General features: G+C 44.0%; 1 protein-coding gene across 3 annotated transcripts in view; it reads right to left on the bottom strand.

Moving 5' to 3' along the window:
- The window catches only part of ACAD10 (acyl-CoA dehydrogenase family member 10), a 51,151-nt gene that overhangs the window by 30,013 nt on the left and 3,500 nt on the right, over positions 1–17,638 (bottom strand). For all 3 annotated transcript variants that reach the window (XM_027044298.2, XM_027044297.2, XM_027044299.2), the window contains exons 2-7: positions 15,928–16,127; positions 11,434–11,582; positions 9,160–9,354; positions 5,338–5,496; positions 4,229–4,388; positions 2,883–3,024 (exon numbers count right to left, since the gene is read on the bottom strand). In XM_027044298.2, the coding sequence (XP_026900099.1) occupies positions 2,883–3,024; positions 4,229–4,388; positions 5,338–5,496; positions 9,160–9,354; positions 11,434–11,582; positions 15,928–16,127 (1,005 nt within the window). The remainder of the gene's footprint in view (positions 1–2,882; positions 3,025–4,228; positions 4,389–5,337; positions 5,497–9,159; positions 9,355–11,433; positions 11,583–15,927; positions 16,128–17,638) is intronic.

The following is a 17,638-nucleotide window of genomic DNA, read 5'->3' as shown; positions in this document are numbered from 1 at the left end:
TACTCAGTCTTATCACCAGTAACTGGCTCCTGCTTTTTGCCTGCCTGGTGTCCTTTCCTTGCTTCAAGTTCTGATAACATACCTGGGCTTTCCTTTAGGAAACCGCTCTCCCCCACCGTCAGTCCACATGGTCTGGGTGGGACTGATGCAAACCCTGGTCCCAAGGATGGGCACAAGACCCAGATTTGGCCAATCTGAATAGTGCATCCTCCTGACCCCAGACAACACATTGGGCCAATGAGTCAAATCTCAGGAGGTATGCTGGAACATTCACTGAGGTTACAGAGGAAAGAAGAGTGGAGAGATGAAGAGAGAGAGAAAATGAGTGAGTCCTGGTGACGTTATATGGGCCCTTGGATCTGGTTATGCCTGAAAGATTTAAATTGTGACGTCAATAAATTTTACTCTTCTTCCTTTTTTAAAAATGAAGACTTAAGTCAGTCTAGGTGGGTTTCTGTTGCTTACAGTTGAGGAACAGAAACATGCTGGTCCAACATGACCATGGTAAATAATGTTGTGTTCTTTTCTAATATTTTTGTTTCAGTGCACAAGTCTTTAAAAAAAAAAAAATAGGCGGTGCCTGGCTGGCTCAGCTGGTACAGTGTGTGACTCTTGATCTTGGGGTTGTGGGTTTGAGCCCCAGGTTGGGTGTAAAGATTACTTAAAAATAAAATCTTTAAAAAACAAAACAAAAAAACAGGATAGAACTATATGTGGTTTCTATCTGTTTTTATCACGTTAAAATTTTATCATGGCATTTTTGTGTCAGGCATATTATTGGCTACACTAATAGCACAATCATTAAAGCTGGGCTGTGAAATCCTACTGCCTCCCAGGTATGATGCCCAACTCCGTCACTCACAGCTAGTTGTGTGTCCCTGGAGATACCGCTTAACCTCTTTAATCCTCGCTTCTCTCACCTATAAAATGGGGACCATAATAGTAACATATCATGAGTTGTTGTGAGAATGCTTTGGGTTAACAATACATCCAAAACATTTACTGCAGTGCCTGGCACATACTAAATGCTCAGTAAATGTCAGCTATTACTATTATTGTTGTTATGGCAACAAGTAGATAGACCAAGGTTTAATCATCTCCTGATTATTGTACCTTTTGGGTGTTTGCAATTTTTTATTAAAACAACATTGTGGTGACCATATTACTGCATAAAGCTGTTTTCCCTATTTAGAATTATTTTTTAAAGAGACATTCCTCTAACTGGAATTGTTAGATCTCAAAGTGTGACTACAATGAAGTTTTTAATAAATTGTATCATGCTGTTTTCCAAAATTCCCAAAGTTGTTCAGATTTACCTTTGGCATTTTAATGTTTATTTATTTTTGAGAGAAAGAGTGTGAGCAGGGGAGGGGCAGAGAAAGAAAGACACACACACACACACACACACACACACACACACACAGAATCTGAAGCAGGCTCCAGGCCCTGAGCTGTCAGCACAGAGCCCAACACAGGGTTAGAACTCACAAACTATGAGATCATGACCTGAGCCAAAGTCAGATGCTTAACTGACTAAGTCACCCAGGTGCCCCTACATTTAACATTTTTTTTTTTAACATTTATTTATTTTTGAGACAGAGAGAGAGCATGAACGGGGGGAGGGTCAGAAAGAGAGGGAGACACAGAATCTGAAGCAGGCTCCACGCTCCGACCTGTCAGCACAGAGCCCGACGCGGGGCTCGAACTCGTGAACCACAAGATCATGACCTGAGCCGAAGTGGGACACTTAACCAACTGAGCCACCCAGGCGCGCCCCCCCCCAACATTTAGCATTTTATAAGCAGATACTATATTACATTTCATCTTCAAATGCCCATTTTATTCCTTTACTAAAATGGAAATTCTCTGCATTCCTGGATTTTTGGAATGTCACCACAGCCCTCCAGAACTCCTCAGTACCCCTGGGAATGGTCAGAGTTCACAAGCAGGATGCATGAGAATAGAGTGGGGGTTTCACACTTTTAGGGTTTCTTTCCTCTAAATACAAACCTGCTACTATGTGGGTACATATATAAATGTTCAGAAATAGCTACAGGTTTTCTCCTCTGAAGACCCCTAAAGCTTCATAATTCTCAGTCACCATTGCCTGCAATACTTGGAGAAGTCAGATTCTAGGAACTAAAAAGTCCGAAGAAGAAACAGTAAACAGTGAGAACAAGAAGGGACCAAGAGCCAAAGTCACATTTTCCTTACTACTCTGCAACATTCCTTCTACAGAACATAATGGGCTGGAAGGAAGAAGGAAGCAGAGGAAGAGAAAGGCTTCCAGGAAAGTAACCCCCACTCTGGAGACCATCCAGAATTTTCATCTCAGTTTCAAAGAATTTGGAGCTAGGTTTTTTTTTCAACCTGCTATGTTTAAATTTTCCTACTTTCAAAAGAAACTATTTTATTTGGGATGGGCTGTAATGCAACCCATTATTATTTTACATATTTTATTATGGAAAATTTCAGACATCTATGAGAAGAGATTCATAAAACAAACCCCCATGTAGCCAGTTTCAACAATTACCAACTCAATGCCATGCTTGTTTTGGCCTCAGCCCCACTGATACACTGTTTATAAGACTAAAGGTCTTAGTCTTTAAGACTAAAAGGTGAGACTAATGAGTATTCCAATAATGCTTTTTCCACCAGAGGTTCCAAAAAGGTCTAGTTTCCTACAGGTTCAGGTACAGAAAAGAGAAAACAAACTTCTGAATAAAATTAGGTTACATGTTCTTATTTGAGATAATTTTGGAAATTCATACATGCATACATACATTAAATGTCTCAAGGCAGTCTGATGGAGAGCTGACTTGTCAGCTCAGGGCTGAGCTGTGGAGGATGGAGGGGAGCACACCCCAGCTCTGAGAAGTTACCTAAACTCCCTCTCCACTGCATGGGAGGATGGAAGGAGTGTCCCCGGGGGCTTCTTCCGTAGAACCAGCTGGTGGTTAGCTAGCCTGATGTAGTAGGTTGGATTTGACTGCCCATGATCAAACTGAAGGAGTTCCAATGGGCCTGCAAGTTTGAAAACAAAGATAACGACAGTAGTTCGGAAGGATAGAGCTGGGCATTCCTGCTCTCTAACAAGTACCTCATTTGGGATGCAGGACATTCTGATTAGGGATGCACCTCCGACTTGGGCACCAGAAGTGATGGAGCCCCAGGCCTACTGTGCCAGCCCAGGTCCACTACAGTGTGGCAAAGGCCACTCCATTTACACCACAATCATCTTCACTTTGTGCAGGTGTCCAGTTTTGTCTTTCTTGCCAACTCCCGCTCCACGAAGAAAAGCTTTTCAGTTCTGTTTATCAACCACAAGCACGGTCATGGCAACCCACCATGCTAAAATGGAATGCTTTAAGCCTGAGGATGAAAAGCGCCCTTGTGCATCCCTCAGTTCACACTCGGCCAAACCACGCCTGAGACTGGCGTGACGGCTGGGAGGAGCTTCCGCGGAGGCCTGTAGCTTGAGCTGAGTGCTTCCCTGAGATGCTCTCTCCCACCCCAAGGGGCTCAAATCCGTGGCTCCCGCTCAGGAACATCCTAATTAACCTTCAGCTTCATAACAAGACTGAACTCTGGACACAGATTCGTTTCACTTGGTCAGAAGAGCAAGAAACTGGCATTTGCCTGAGTTAGCTGGAGCTGGCCTGCTCAGAAGGGACCCCTCAGCTTTGCAGAGGCCCTAAGAACAATCCAATCTCTGGAAAACATAAGTGGAGCTCCACGCAAAAAGTCTTCAAGGATTAAATGGGTGAGGCAAAACCTTATCACCAGGTGGAAATGTCTTCCAAGGCCCCCGAGGCACCTATTTTTCTGAGAGAGGAATATGAAGAATCAAAGAGGGGCCTTTGAAGAGATGGAGACAACTTGTCACACTGTAAATTTATGCAGCTTCTTAAGTCACCTCCACAAAACAGGCTGTCATCTCAAAACATTTAGACACACTCAAACACCCCTGGGCACGTACACAGTCTCCAGATCCCAGGCGATCCCTGCCACACCACGCTCTCGGGTGGAAGAGAGGGTGAGTGTACTTTTGGGGTTCATGCTTTTCCCCAAGCAAAACTGAAAGCTGCACTCAGATCCACTGAGCTCCATGGCTGTTTTCCTCACCACACAGCCTCTGTCTCCAGCATATTCCACTAGGGTTTGAAAGTGAGAACCAGACTGAAGGCCTAGCCTTGAAAGAGTTGGCAAAAAGCAGAAATTTAAATACCTGTGCTTTGGGACCCCAGTAAGTCTTTAAGGTACTTCTCCAAGGAACCTCGTGGAATGTCCATTGTCTTTCTCATGGGGCAAGTGTTTGGAACAACCATTCTCAACGTAAAACCCAAACGGGTTTCTAATTCCTTTACTGCAGTTTCTGGGTCATCAACCTGGTTTCAAAGAGAAGACTGAACATGTACCATCAGTCAACCCTGACCTGGCCTCCTGTCTGTTCTCTAAAAGGGCAGTTTTTTAGAGGAAAATATCCAAGAAGTCACGTTTCTGAGCAAGGACTTTGGAGGCCAAGATATTCAGCTAATGAGGAAGCTGTATAAAGACTTTGCTCTTCTCATTTAATTCTTAACCACACTAAACTTTCTTATTGGCTGGGAAGAGTGCCAGTTAAGAGTCCACGATGCTCCTTCATGCCAGGAGGGCATGATACTGTGCTGCAGCATCAACCCTGTCCCTATGGCCCATCAGCTTCATAATGGAAACCCAAACACAGGAAGCTGGACAGAGACGTCCTCTCAGGTGGCTTCTTGTGCTTCACAGCCATGACCTGGGCGGTCCGTGTGGCTGGTAGCTGCCGGCTCCCCACCCAGAACGGTGTCACAGGGACAGCCTAGCTGCCATCCCAAATGTCTTAAGCCTGCCATTCACCTCCTTGCACAATTCTTTTCTCAAACTGCCTTCTTAGTGTCTGTCTTACTTCCTTTCAAAAATAGAGTGGCTCGGGGCGCCTGGGTGGTGCAGTCGGTTGAGCGTCCGACTTCAGCCAGGTCGCAATCTCGCGGTCCGTGAGTTTGAGCCCCGCGTTGGGCTCTGGGCTGATGGCTCGGAGCCTGGAGCCTGTTTCCGATTCTGTGTCTCCCTCTCTCTCTGCCCCTCCCCCATTCATGCTCTGTCTCTCTCTGTCCCCCCAAAAAAATAAATAAACGTTGAAAAAAAAAATAGAGTGGCTCGTCATGTAAATATCCTAAAATTAATAAAAAAGAAGACCATAGCAACATGGTGGAAAACCACTAAACACAACTATGATTGTTAACAGGACAAGCTTAGAAATGCTTATGCTAGTGCCTAGAGCACAGCAGGGGTTCAAAAAATAGTGATCATTACCTTTATGGTGTGAATGCCAAGGCTGGCAGCCGCTTTTAGATTCGGTCCAAGATCATCAAGAAAGATGGACTCAGAAGGCGGCAGGCCAAGCCGCTCCAAGCACAGCTTGTATATCCTGGGGTCTGGCTTACAGACACCTTCTAGGCAGGACTCCACGACCTGAGCAAGGGACGGGGATGAGAGATGAGTGTCTCTAAAAGGTGGTGCTCCCACATGCATACTGGCATATTTTTTAAAAGAATAATAGGAAGACCGTTGAGATTTGTTATAATAAGTAACTTCAGAGTGTTATGATATAAAATGATGTTGTTTTTTAAAGTTGGAGATATGGTAATACTGGGTTACTAGCTGGGGGCAAGCTCAGAAAACCAAAGTTCTGGTTCAGAAACAGCGACCTTGCACACACACAGCGAAGCCACAATGGGCCTCAATGTCATCATCGGCAAAGTGGGGATGCTAATAGCTATCTTACCTATCTTAGCGGTGTTGAGAACATTAAATGAAAGTTGAGTGGTTCCAAAATGATGTTAGCATTTTGCTAATGTTAAATATTGTGGCTACACAGAAGAGCTGTAGATTTCTACTTCGCCATTTTTTCAGAAAGAAGGGAGGGGCACCTGGGTGGCTCAGTCAGTTGAGTGCCCGACTTCGGCTCAAGTCATGATCTCATGGTTGGTTCGTGGGTTTGAGCCCCACATCGGGCTCTCTGCTGTCGGTGCAGATCCTACTTTGGATCCTCTGTCTCCCTCTCTGCCCATCCCCAGCTCGTGCTCTCTCTCTCCCTCTCTCAAAAATAAACATTAAAAAAAAATTTTTTTTTTAAAAAAGGCAGCACTGTTTACTAACTACAAAAGGCACATGACCTTAATGTCTGTATTTCAGAAATTAAAAAGCAAAACAGCCATCCTCAACTTATATAAATCCCATGGGAGAACAGACCCCAAAGAGACTGTTCATGGCAAAGTACTGTTCCTTTCACGCAAAGAGCTTCCTGTGTCCTGACAACCTCACTTCCACTGTGTATCTGGTCTGGAAATGCAGTGGGGGGCGGAGGGTGGGGGGTGGGTATGCTTCAGAGGGTCCAGATGAAACCCTGCAAAACCGGACCCAGTGCCAGGCAACCTCTGATCCATCAACCTGCAGGTCCTCTTACACTGTTCCCGGGGCTTAATCTCCTATAAAGTGGGCCTAAAACAGCCACAGAAGCTTGTAACTGACACCCTCTGGTCTGCCCTGAAAATAGAACTCAATCCATGCTCACTCCAGGAAGGACTCAGGCTCTCCAAAACCAAGGACAAACCCCTCCCTCTACTCTACATTTGCATTATTCAGGGTTGGGTGAGAACTGCCCTTTCAGGAAAATAAATATCCTAAATAAATTGGACCACTCTATTTAATCTTCCCTGTCTCTTAAGGAGCCGAATGAACTAAAAAAGACAAAGCTCCGTGTAAAGAAAACATCAGTAGTGGGTACCAGAGAAACTGGGTGTTTCAGACACAGACCAGTGTCCACACTGCGGGAGAACAACACAGCTGTGCTGGCTGAGACAGACAGAGGGGGTGGTGAGCCCAGTGAGCCAAGTTCTCACAAGCAGGCATCTCTCCTGAGGGACTATGTTGAGGGTCACTGTATTGGGGAAGTGAAAAAATTCTCCAGATTTAAGTTTGATAAGATCCCTGGCCTTCTCTTTCTGTTCTATTTTGCAAGTTGAAAAAGTCCTGGAGATGTAGTTCTTAACAATGTGAATATACTTAACGCTACTGAACTGAACACTTTAAACATGGTTATGATGGTAACTTTTATGTTATGTGGGTTTTTACAATAAAAAAATGTAAAAATATTTTTAACTGAAAAAAATTAGATGGAAAAACATTTTGAAGCCGAGACAGATTCCTATAATACTGGTTTAAGAGTTCAGCCTCTAATGTTGACAGAGATCACAGATTGCTTACACTATCTTTATTCTATCAAAACATCTATGTATGTGTGCGCGCGTGTGCTTTAGAGAACAAAAATCTAAACCCTTGCCCTTGATGAAATGTTTTTAAAACTCCAGGTCTTCTGCAGACCTAAAATACGAAAACCCATCAGAAAACTCCTGGAAAGCACATGCCAAAATGCCTGTGAAGTCTGAATAAACAAGTCCATTTTTTTTTTTTTTTTAAAGAAACTCATAGGTCTTTTAAATTGTAGCTTCATTTGAAGGGCTGAACGTGAGCCTGGACAATTTAATTTGTCTAGATGAAGATATCATTCCTATAGCTGCACTGCACTCTGAAAATAACCAAAACGTACTGAATACTGACCATGTGCCAGGACCATGCAGAGAGCTTTGCATGCATAATTCTGTGGGATGCACGCAGCGACCCTACAACAAAGAAATTGCTATTCCTGAATTAAAGAGGAAGAAACTGAGGTTCAAGGAAGCAAAGCCACCGCCCGTGATCACCTGGCTAGCAAGCTGCAGAGACAGGATTGAATCTGGCTGAAGTCCCGGAGCACTCGGAGGGGAGGGGGCTTGGAAGAGCGCTGTTTGTGTCCCACGGGGAAAACAACAATCAAAGCAGGTGGGGAGCTAGACAAGGTGTACAGAGGGGACAGGACTCTATCTCTGACAGGCTTTCTATAGGAAGGAAGGAGGATGTGGGAGGTGAAAACAGCACTAGGCTGAGAGGTTCATTTCCAACATTTGCCCTCTGAATTTCCACCTGTCAATTTTACTAGATTTTATGTTCTAAAATAGCACTATCCAATAGAACTTTTCAGAATGATGGAAACGCTGTATATGCTGTCCAGTATAGTAGCCACTAGCCGCACGTGGTGAGTGAGCACCTGAAATGTAGCAGGTGCGTACTCTGTGGGGCAAAGACCGTGTCTGTCACATTTGCCACAGTATCCCTTCACGTGTAGTCAGTGGCCAGCGCGCAGTAACTGCTCAGTAAGAATCTACTTTCTAACTGAAGTTTAAGCAAGTCAGCTACGAATAATTCGTATCTGTCCCAGGATGATAATCTATTTCTCTCTTGGGGAAATGGGGAATCGTTTATAGGAGTAACCTCCTGGCACAGAAGACCATCTTTCACTCAGTATGTTCTCAGGGCAGTTTGATGGTCTAGCACTGGGCGATTCAATATAGTAACCACCAGCCATATGTGATTATTTACATTTAAACTAATAAAAATGAAATAAAATTCAGTTGTTAGTGACACCAGCCACATTTCAAGGGCTTAATAGCCATATGTGACTAGAAACAACCATATTGGACATTTCCATTACTGCAGTAAGTTTTATTGGATAGCACTGGTCTCAGGATTAATGCCACAGAAATAAAGGGCAACATCACTGGTCTTTTTTTTTTTTCTTTTTAATAAATATTTACTTAAGTTATCTCTACACCCAATCTGGGACTCAAACTCACGATCCTGGGATCAAGAGTTGTACACTCTGCTGACTGAGCACCTAGACACCCCAACATGGTTGGTCTTTGAAGAGATAAGGTCAAAGGTCCCTTTAGATGTGAGGGCTGACGGAAGTTTGTGAGCTATGTGACGAATAAGGTTCAAACCCAGAACATGAAAGAGTCTCTAAAGCTGAGGTTTCAACCAGTTATCAAAGACCATAAATGCTGGACCTTGCTGAGAGCTCAGAGATGTTTTAGAAGTCCTCTTTTCATCCTGTTAGGTCTAAGTCTAATTTAGTCAAGTTAGACTGACTAAGGAAACCCATTCACTCAAGACCTGCTACGAGGCAGTGTTTAATGATGCATCCTAAAGCAAGGACAGAGACTCTGTTTTGATAGTTTTGGATTACTTCAAGCTTACCACATCAAACTGTTTCCGGTCCAGGGGCAAAAAGCTTTTCCCGTTGGGAAGATAAAAATTATTGCTCAAGACTGCAGTCCGAAGGCCTTTTGCCCGAATTTGAGTTATGGCCTCAGTCATCACTGGGAACTGCTTCGCCAGTTGCTCACTGGTCAGCAGGGAGAGAAAGGAGCCCACAGGTACGGAGGTCTTTGACTAAAAGTGGGGGAGGGGAAAGGAGAGGCAGCAATAATTAAGAGTAGGAGGAACAGCTTATGACCAACAGAGAAAAACACGGCTTCCTGTCTTCCTACTGCTACCTCGTTTGATTTGCTACCTAAAGGAATTGTCCCTCAGCCCCGGTGCAGAACTTCACATACAAGGTTGTAAAAAGTAACTTCAGGTGACAGTGGTGAGGGAATGGAGCTATTTATATCAATAGTCCAGTTAAATGAATTCTTTATTTCAGTCATGGATTGGCAATTTTACTTATTTATTTTTAAATGTTTACGTATTGGTTTTTGAGAGAGAGAGAGAGAGAGAGAGCGCGTGCACAAGTGGGGTGGGGGTAGGGGGCAGAGAGAGACACACACACAGAATTTGAAGTAGGCTCCCAGGCTCTGAACTGTCAGCACAGAGACCAGTGTGGGGCTCAAACCCACAAACTGTGAGATCATAACCTGAGCTGAGATCCAGAGTTAGATGCTTAACTGACTGAGCCACCCAGGCACCCCATGGATTGGCAATTTTAAAGAGCATCAGAATATCCAAGGACAACTTAAGCTAAAAGTATATTAAGCAGGTATCATTTCATTCTTTTTTAAAAATTTATTTGTTTTGAAACAGAGAACACACACACGCAGAGAGAGAATCCCAAGTAGGCTCTGCACTGTCAGCACAGAGCTCAATGCAGGGCTCAAACTCATGAACTGTGAGATCATGACCTGAGCTGAAATAGAGTGAAACACTTAACCGACTGAGCCACCCAGACGACCCTATAATTTAATTCTTAATGATCCAGAAGACATGTAATGATTTCGTATTGTGAACTTCAGCTTCTGACCCACTTTTCATTTTTAAATTCAATCTACGTGGGTTTTGGAAACTGTTACCATATTTCAAACATTTGCAAAGGCAGGTCTGCTCTTTTATACAAACACACACATACACACTACGGAACAGCTTTCTTGAGATACAATTCACATACCACACAATTCACCCATAAACTGTAAAATTCAAAATTTTTAATATATTCACAGTTGTGTAACCATCACCACAATCAATTTTAGAACATTTTCATCACCTTGAAAAGAAACTCCATATATATTGGCAGTCACGTTCCATTCTACCCCCCCCCATTCCCAATACTCTCAGTCCTAGAAAATCACTAATCTAAGTTTCTATTTCTATTGATTTCCCTGTCTTAGACATTTCATATCAATGGAATCATACAATCTGTGGTCTTTTTGACTGACTTCTTTCTTTCACTTAGCACAAAGTTTTATATACCTATTTGAAATTGTGGTAAAATATACGTAACATAGGGGCAGTTGGGTGACTCAGTCAATTAAGCATCCAACATTGGCTTAGGTCATGATCTCGGGGTGCAGGAGTTCAAACCCTGTGTCAGGCTGTGTGCTGACAGCTCAGAGCCTGGAGCCTGCTTCGGATTCTGTGTCTCCCTCTCTCTCTGCCCCTCCCCTGCTCATGCTCTGTCTCTCTCTCTCTCTCTCTCTCTCAAACACAAAAAAATAATAAAATCTTTAAAAAAACATACATCACATACAACGTACTATTTCGACCACTTTAAGTGTGCAGTTGAGCGGCATTATGTACATTCATTTAAAGACTTTTTTTAATGTTTGTTTTTGAAAAAGAGACACAGAGCATGAGTGGGGGAGGCACATACTTTTAGATATATGTAGTTAAAGTTCAGTACCTGGGGATGGAAGAAATGCATTAAAAACTTAAAAATGGCGGGGCACCTGGGTGGCTCAGTCGGTTAAGCGTCCCAACTCAGGTCATGATCTCATGGCTTGTAAATTCAAGCTCCACATCGAGCTCTCTGCTGTCAGCACACAGCCTGCTTTGGATCCTCAGGCCCCCTCCTTTTGTGCCCCTCCCTTGCTTGTTCTCTTTCTCTCTCTCCCAAATGAATAAATTTAAAAAGTTTTTTTAATTCAAATGGATTATTAGGTTTTCACTTATTTGCAGTTTAACCAACTTAATAGCTGAGTATTGCACCCAAACTCTAGGCAGAAAGAATATGTAAATTCAAGTATGTTTATCACTCACGATTTCAGAGCAAAGTCTCCCAAATTGCTGTAAGAAATCCTCTGTTGTTATCTCTCCCCTCATAAATTTCATCCAGGGCCCCTTTTCACCACCTGAGATAAAGGCCTGCAGTATAGTTCCAGGAGGGATATCATTTTGTAGCTCCCATTCTATAGGAATTAAAATTTGCAATAAGTGAAATACATTCAGAGATGGCTGGGGTTTGGAAAGCTCAGGGGAATTACCACCAGTCCCTGCGACGCTGCTGTGGTCCCAGGGGGGGATTCTCACGGGAATTAGGAGAAACTGAGGAAACGCAAAATCTCAGTCTTAGACCCCAAGGCAACAGTGATATGGAGGGGACACTGCTGTTAAGCATCAGGTCCTTACCCTCTACTTGACATGACTCTGGACACTGCATTATGCATTTTCTTCCCTGCTCTCATCAGCTGCCTCATGTACCTCAGGTCGCTCATACACTCCTGGCACGTAGTAAGAAAACACAAGCGTAATAAGCCACGTTCGGACAGCACACCAAAACAGGCCCTTCATTTTGTAAACTGGAGTCATCCTCTGTGGCACCAGAACTGCTACGCTGAAACATTCACTTGGGGGATGCGGTCTTTGCGGAATAAAGAAGAAATTTTCCTTTTTTTTTTTTTAATGTTTATTTTTATTCTTGAGGGGTGGAAGGAGAGTGTGAGCAAGGGGCAGAGACAGAGAGAGAATCCCAGGCAGGCTCCACACTGTCAGCACAGAGCCCGACACAGGGCTCGAACTCATGAACAGTAAGATCATGACCTGAGCCAAAATCAAGAGTTGGATGCTCAACCAACTGAGCCACCCAGGCGCCCCTAAAGACGATTTCTATCCATAAGAAGTTCAGGCAGTGGATGGATCAGCATTTGTGTGTACGGGGAGTCTTTGGACAGAGGCTGCTTTTTCTTGTACCAAGTTGTGTGTTTTCTTTCTAAAATATAGCTGCTATGGGGCAAATATATATGTAGCAATCGTAAGTATTTCTAAGACATAATATACTTTACACATTTATTTTGTTTTGATAAAGTAGGGCCTATGCATTGAAAATATTTGACAATATAGAAAAGTATAAAAAAGAAAGTTAAATGACAAGCAATCTCCCTTAGAAATAATCAATGTTACTAATTTGATACATGTTCTTTGAGAATAGCAAGACTTAAAGCTCAATGCAAATAATCCTACTTATTTAATTTGAGAACTAAAATGTGTAACATTTTTTATGGTCTCAGAATTGGCAAGCATGTAAGGAAACTGGCACTCTTGTAGACTGTTGATGGGAGTGGAAAGAAGAACAACCTCTATGGAGAGCAAAATTTTAAATATACGTTTGATGTAGTAATTCCACTTCTAGGAATTTCTCCCACATATATATTTATAAAAGTCAGCAAAGATTATGAACAAGGCTGTTTGTGCAGAATTGCTTATGATGAAAAGAGCCAGGAATTTAAACACATGTTAGTAAATCGCTTGTTACATCAACTTTGATACATCCATAGAATGGAATACCATACAGGTGTATAAACTAGACCAAGGATATGCAAAATACGGCCTGGGAACCAAATCTGTCTCCTATCTGCTTTTGTATTCATGTACTACTGTCTATCACTGTTTTCTTGCTCCAACAGGAGAATTGAGCAATTGTGACAGATTGTGTGGCTTGCAAAGCCTACTTAACCCTTTATACAAAAAGCTTGCTACCTAAAACATACCTTGATAAAGGATGAACTGACCTGGGAACATGCTAGACAGGGACACTCTACCCAGGGAGGAAGTCAGAGAGGCTTTCACAGAAAAGAAGTCGTTTTTTTGTAGTTGTTTGTTTGTTTGTTTTTTAAGTTTATTTATTTTTAAGAGAGGGGGAGAGAGAGAGCGCGCACATGAGCATGCACAGGGTACGGGCAGAGAGAGGGAGACAGAGAAAATCCCAAGTAGGCTCTGCACTGTTAGTGCAGAGCCCAATGCAGGGCTTGAAACCACAAACTATGAGATCATGACCCAAACCAAAGTTGGACACTTAACCAACTGAGTCACCCAGGTGCCCCAAGAAGTCTTAAAATCAATATTAATAACCACCACAAGATTTATTGAGTGTGCAAAATACTCCAGGCACTGTGCCAAGTAATATACTGTTTAGGTCACCATCAAAAGTACAAGTAGGATTTGAACAGGCAGAGGAGGCAGGGAAGGGTGGCTGCCAGCAGAGGGGAGAGAACTTGCAAAGACACAGGAGTGTAAAGGTGTTCGGCAAATTTAAAGAACATCAAGCAGTCCACAGAGGCTGAAATGTGGGAAATGCTATGGTACATGGACACGAGGGCTAATTTGCAAGAGGCCTTGGATACCAAGCGAAAGCTTCTGGGCTTAATCTAAGGGACAAAGCACAGGCACTCGAGGATTTGAAGCAAGGGAGGGAAGGGATGGGATCCGCATCTCAGAAATGTAACTCTGGGGGCTGCATGGAAGGTGGTACAAAACCCAGAGGGCCAGAGGCAGAGAGAAGAGTTAGGAGGTTCATGTGATGGTGCAGGTAGGAGACGGTAGGGTCCTGAACCTGGGCCGAAGCAGAGGGAGTAAAGCGAATAGGTTCTCAAGATGTTCTGGAGAAAGCTGAGAAGACTCCTGTCCAGTGATCTTTGTTTTCTGTAAAAGAAGAGATTCAGCTGTCTTCCAAGTATGAAGGCTTGGGTGGGGGGAGTAGGAGACTGCTGGGAGGTTGGAACAGCCCTGTGGCAAATGCCAGAGGAATATGAGCAGAGGAATAGGGAGGCTGAGGGACCAGCTGCAGCAGGAGCTAAAAAATTGCTCACCAAGTCAGTTTGCTTAGCTGGGTAACGTGAAAAGGAAAACCTCACTAAAATGAAGTCAGGACGCCAGAAGGGGGAGCTCGCACGCCCTTCCAACTCCGTCAATGACAGACACCAACAGAAGAATCTCCAACAGGAAAGGATGGTGAATTACTGGCCCCAACAGGAAAAAAGATGTATGCTGAACTGACTACCCCACCAGCTCGGCTAATGAGAAACCATCATCACCATGAACTCCTGCCTTTCTCCAATGGACTTTTGTTCAAAACAAGCCCTCCCAACTTCCTCCTCCTTCTCCATAAAATGTTCCTCTCCTTTGTTTGTTGGACTAGCCTATGGTTTTGACCAAAGCTAGCTTGTCCCAAATTGCAATTCTCCGCTATTCCCAAACTCATTTTTGCTGGTTAAATAACTGTTTCATGTTTAACGTCAATAGTAATTTTTTTTTACCCAGGGACATATAAAACCTGTACTTGGGTTGGTTTAGCATGGAGAATCGCCCAACCAGCTACCATAGAGGTCAGCTCTTTGGCCCTTTTTTATTCCTGCTGGCTGGAATGAGAATGTGATGGCAGGAGGTAATGCAGCCAAGATAGATCAGGAGGTGAAACTGAAAATGAAGAGTATTTGCAGCAGAGCAATACAATAGACACAACCTGAGTGCCTGATATCACCGAGCAACATACTAGCCCCCTACCACACACCTGAGCTTTCATGTGCCAAAGAAAGAAACTTTGATCTTGTTTCGGTCACTGTTCTGTTAGGTTTCCTAACACTTGAGGCCAAAATTAATCCAATGCGGGACGCCTGGGTGGCTCAGTCAGTTAAGCGTCCCGTCCGACTTCGGCTTAGGTCATGATCTCACGGTTCGTGGGTTCCAGCCCCGTGTCGGGCTCTGTGCTGCTGACAGCTCGGAGCCTAAAGCCTGCTTCTGATTCTGTGTCTCCTTCTCTCTCTCTGCCCCTCCCCAGCTTGCGCTCTGTCTCTCTGTCTCTCAAAAATAAATACATGTAAAAAAAAAAAAAATTAATCCAATGCAAGTCAGTTGAACTGAGTAAGGAAAAAAGTAAACCAGGAGGGGCTGATAAAGGATCAGAGACTAGAGGTTTGATCTTGAAGGACATAAAGCAGGTTTCTCAGGCAAGCAGCACAGTTCTCAGAGAAAGGTAGTTAAATTCTACCAATACCAATAACAACAACAACAATGGCAGCTCATCATGAATTGGGAATTGAAGTTGAGATAAGCACTCACTGTGCTACGCAAGTGTCTTCTGTAATCATTTCATTCAACTCTCCCCAAATCCCAAAGAGGTAAGTACCATAATTAGCCTTAATTTAAATTTTATTCATTTATTTTGAGAGACAGAGCCCAATGCCAGGCTCAATGTCACGAACCATGAGATCATGACCTGAGCTGAAACCAAGAGTCAGACACTCAATCTACTGAACCACCCAGGCACCCCTATTAGCCTTAACTTGATAACAAAATGAAAATAAAGACTCAGAGAAGTTGAATAATTTACTCAAAATACTCAGCCACAAAGTGGTGCTTGGAATTTAAGAGCCAGAGTATCTCCCCCTGCCCAAATCTTCCTCTGTCTCCCCTTACCTCACTTCATTCCCCTCCACCCCCAGCCTAGTCTCCAAAAGTGAAACAGAATAAAGAGCTCACCTGCAGCCACTCTCCCTGGAGAAGGAATGAGAACTCCACCCATATCAAAAATCACCGCTCTGTAGGGGCCGCCTCCAGAATGTGTCCAGTGCCTGGATCCCTGGTGCTTGCCCTGGATGTGCTTCAGGAAGGCTGCCCTCCGAGGCTGCTGGAGTTGTGACAACTGGAAGAGCCTTCTTATGTACATGTTGAGGCCAAGACTGCAGGAGAAGACACAGGGCACAGCTCGCCTTCGTTGCCCCCAGTCCAGTCCACCATCTTAGAGCTCAGGTGTGCCAACTTGGCATCTCCACTGATCTCCAGCAAACACTTCAAACCACAACCAGAACTGAACCCTCCCTGACTCCTCCTTTTTCTCAGTTCCTTAGCTCAGTAAAGGGCTCCACCATTCAGCTACCTGCTCAAGCTAGAAAACTGGGATTCACCCCTGACTTCTCCCAGTCCCCCACCTGGGGCGAAACTAGATGCTCTGTACTGTCAACTCTTCCTCCTGAAAGCTGCTGTCTACCTCTCTCCACTTACTACCCACCGATGAACTTGCCCACAGATCATTGCAACAGCTTAACAGGTTCCCCTGCCTCTTCTCAAACCCCCTCTTCATTCTTCACCCTTCAAACAGAGTAAGAGTGCTCTTTCAAAACTGTAAATGTGGCCACCTCCTAATGCCACTTAAAATTTTCAGTGGTAGTGGAGCACCTGGGTGGCTCAGTCAGTTGCACATCTGACTTTGGCTCGGGTCACGATCTCGCACTCTGTGAGTTCAAGCCCCACATGGGGCTCTGTGCTGACAGCTCAGAGCCTGGAGCCTGCTTTGAATTCTGTGTCTCCCTCTCTCTTCCTCCCCGCTCACACTCTGTCTCTCTCTCAAAAATAAAGATTAAAAAAATTTTTTTAATAAAATAAAAATTTCAATGGCAGGATGCCTGGGTGGCTCAGTCGATTAAGCGTCCAACTCTTGATTTCAGCTCAGGTCATGATCTCACAACCATGAGATCGAGCCCTGCATTGGGCTCTATGCTGATCGTGAAGCCTGCTTGGGATTTTCTCTCCTCTCTCTCTCTCTCTCTCAAAATAAATAAACATTAAAAAAATAAATACATAAAATAACATTTTCAGTGGCTCCCCCACTGCCCTCAAGACAAACTCTTTAACCTTCCTCAAGAGGCCCTCTAGATCTGCCCCTGACTTTGGGTAGCAACTCTCTTTCAACCTTAATCCAGATGATGTGGACATGCAAATCTACATGCCGCTTCCTCAGACCCATGATGTTCTCGTCCAGCTACCACACCTTGGCCTATGCTGCTTCCTTGCCCTGGGCTGCTCCTTTCCACCTGTTACCTGGCTAATTCCAAATTGTCCTTTAGGCTCTAGTTTACCCATCACTTCCTTCATGAAACCTCTTCTGGCTACCAGAAAAGACCGACGAGAAGTCAGTAAAAGGATACCCAGTACTGCCCTCCTCCTAGCACTTAGGGTGCCTCCATCACTCCAGCAGCCCTCCTACACTTCGCTGCAACAGGCTAACTGTTCTCCATTTGCCTCTTTTTTAAATGTTTTATTTATTTTTGAGAGAGTGCAAGTGGGGGAGAAGCAGAGAGAGAGAGAGGGACAGAGGATTTGAAGCAGGCTCTGTGCTGACAGCAGCAAGCCCAATGTGGGGCTTGAACTCACGAACCACAAGATAATGACGTGAGGTTAAGTCAGATGCTCA

This window comes from Acinonyx jubatus, chromosome D3, assembly GCF_027475565.1.
Source record: "Acinonyx jubatus isolate Ajub_Pintada_27869175 chromosome D3, VMU_Ajub_asm_v1.0, whole genome shotgun sequence".
In the NCBI taxonomy this organism is placed as follows: domain Eukaryota; kingdom Metazoa; phylum Chordata; class Mammalia; order Carnivora; family Felidae; genus Acinonyx; species Acinonyx jubatus.
This window is presented reverse-complemented; position numbering and strand designations above follow the sequence as displayed.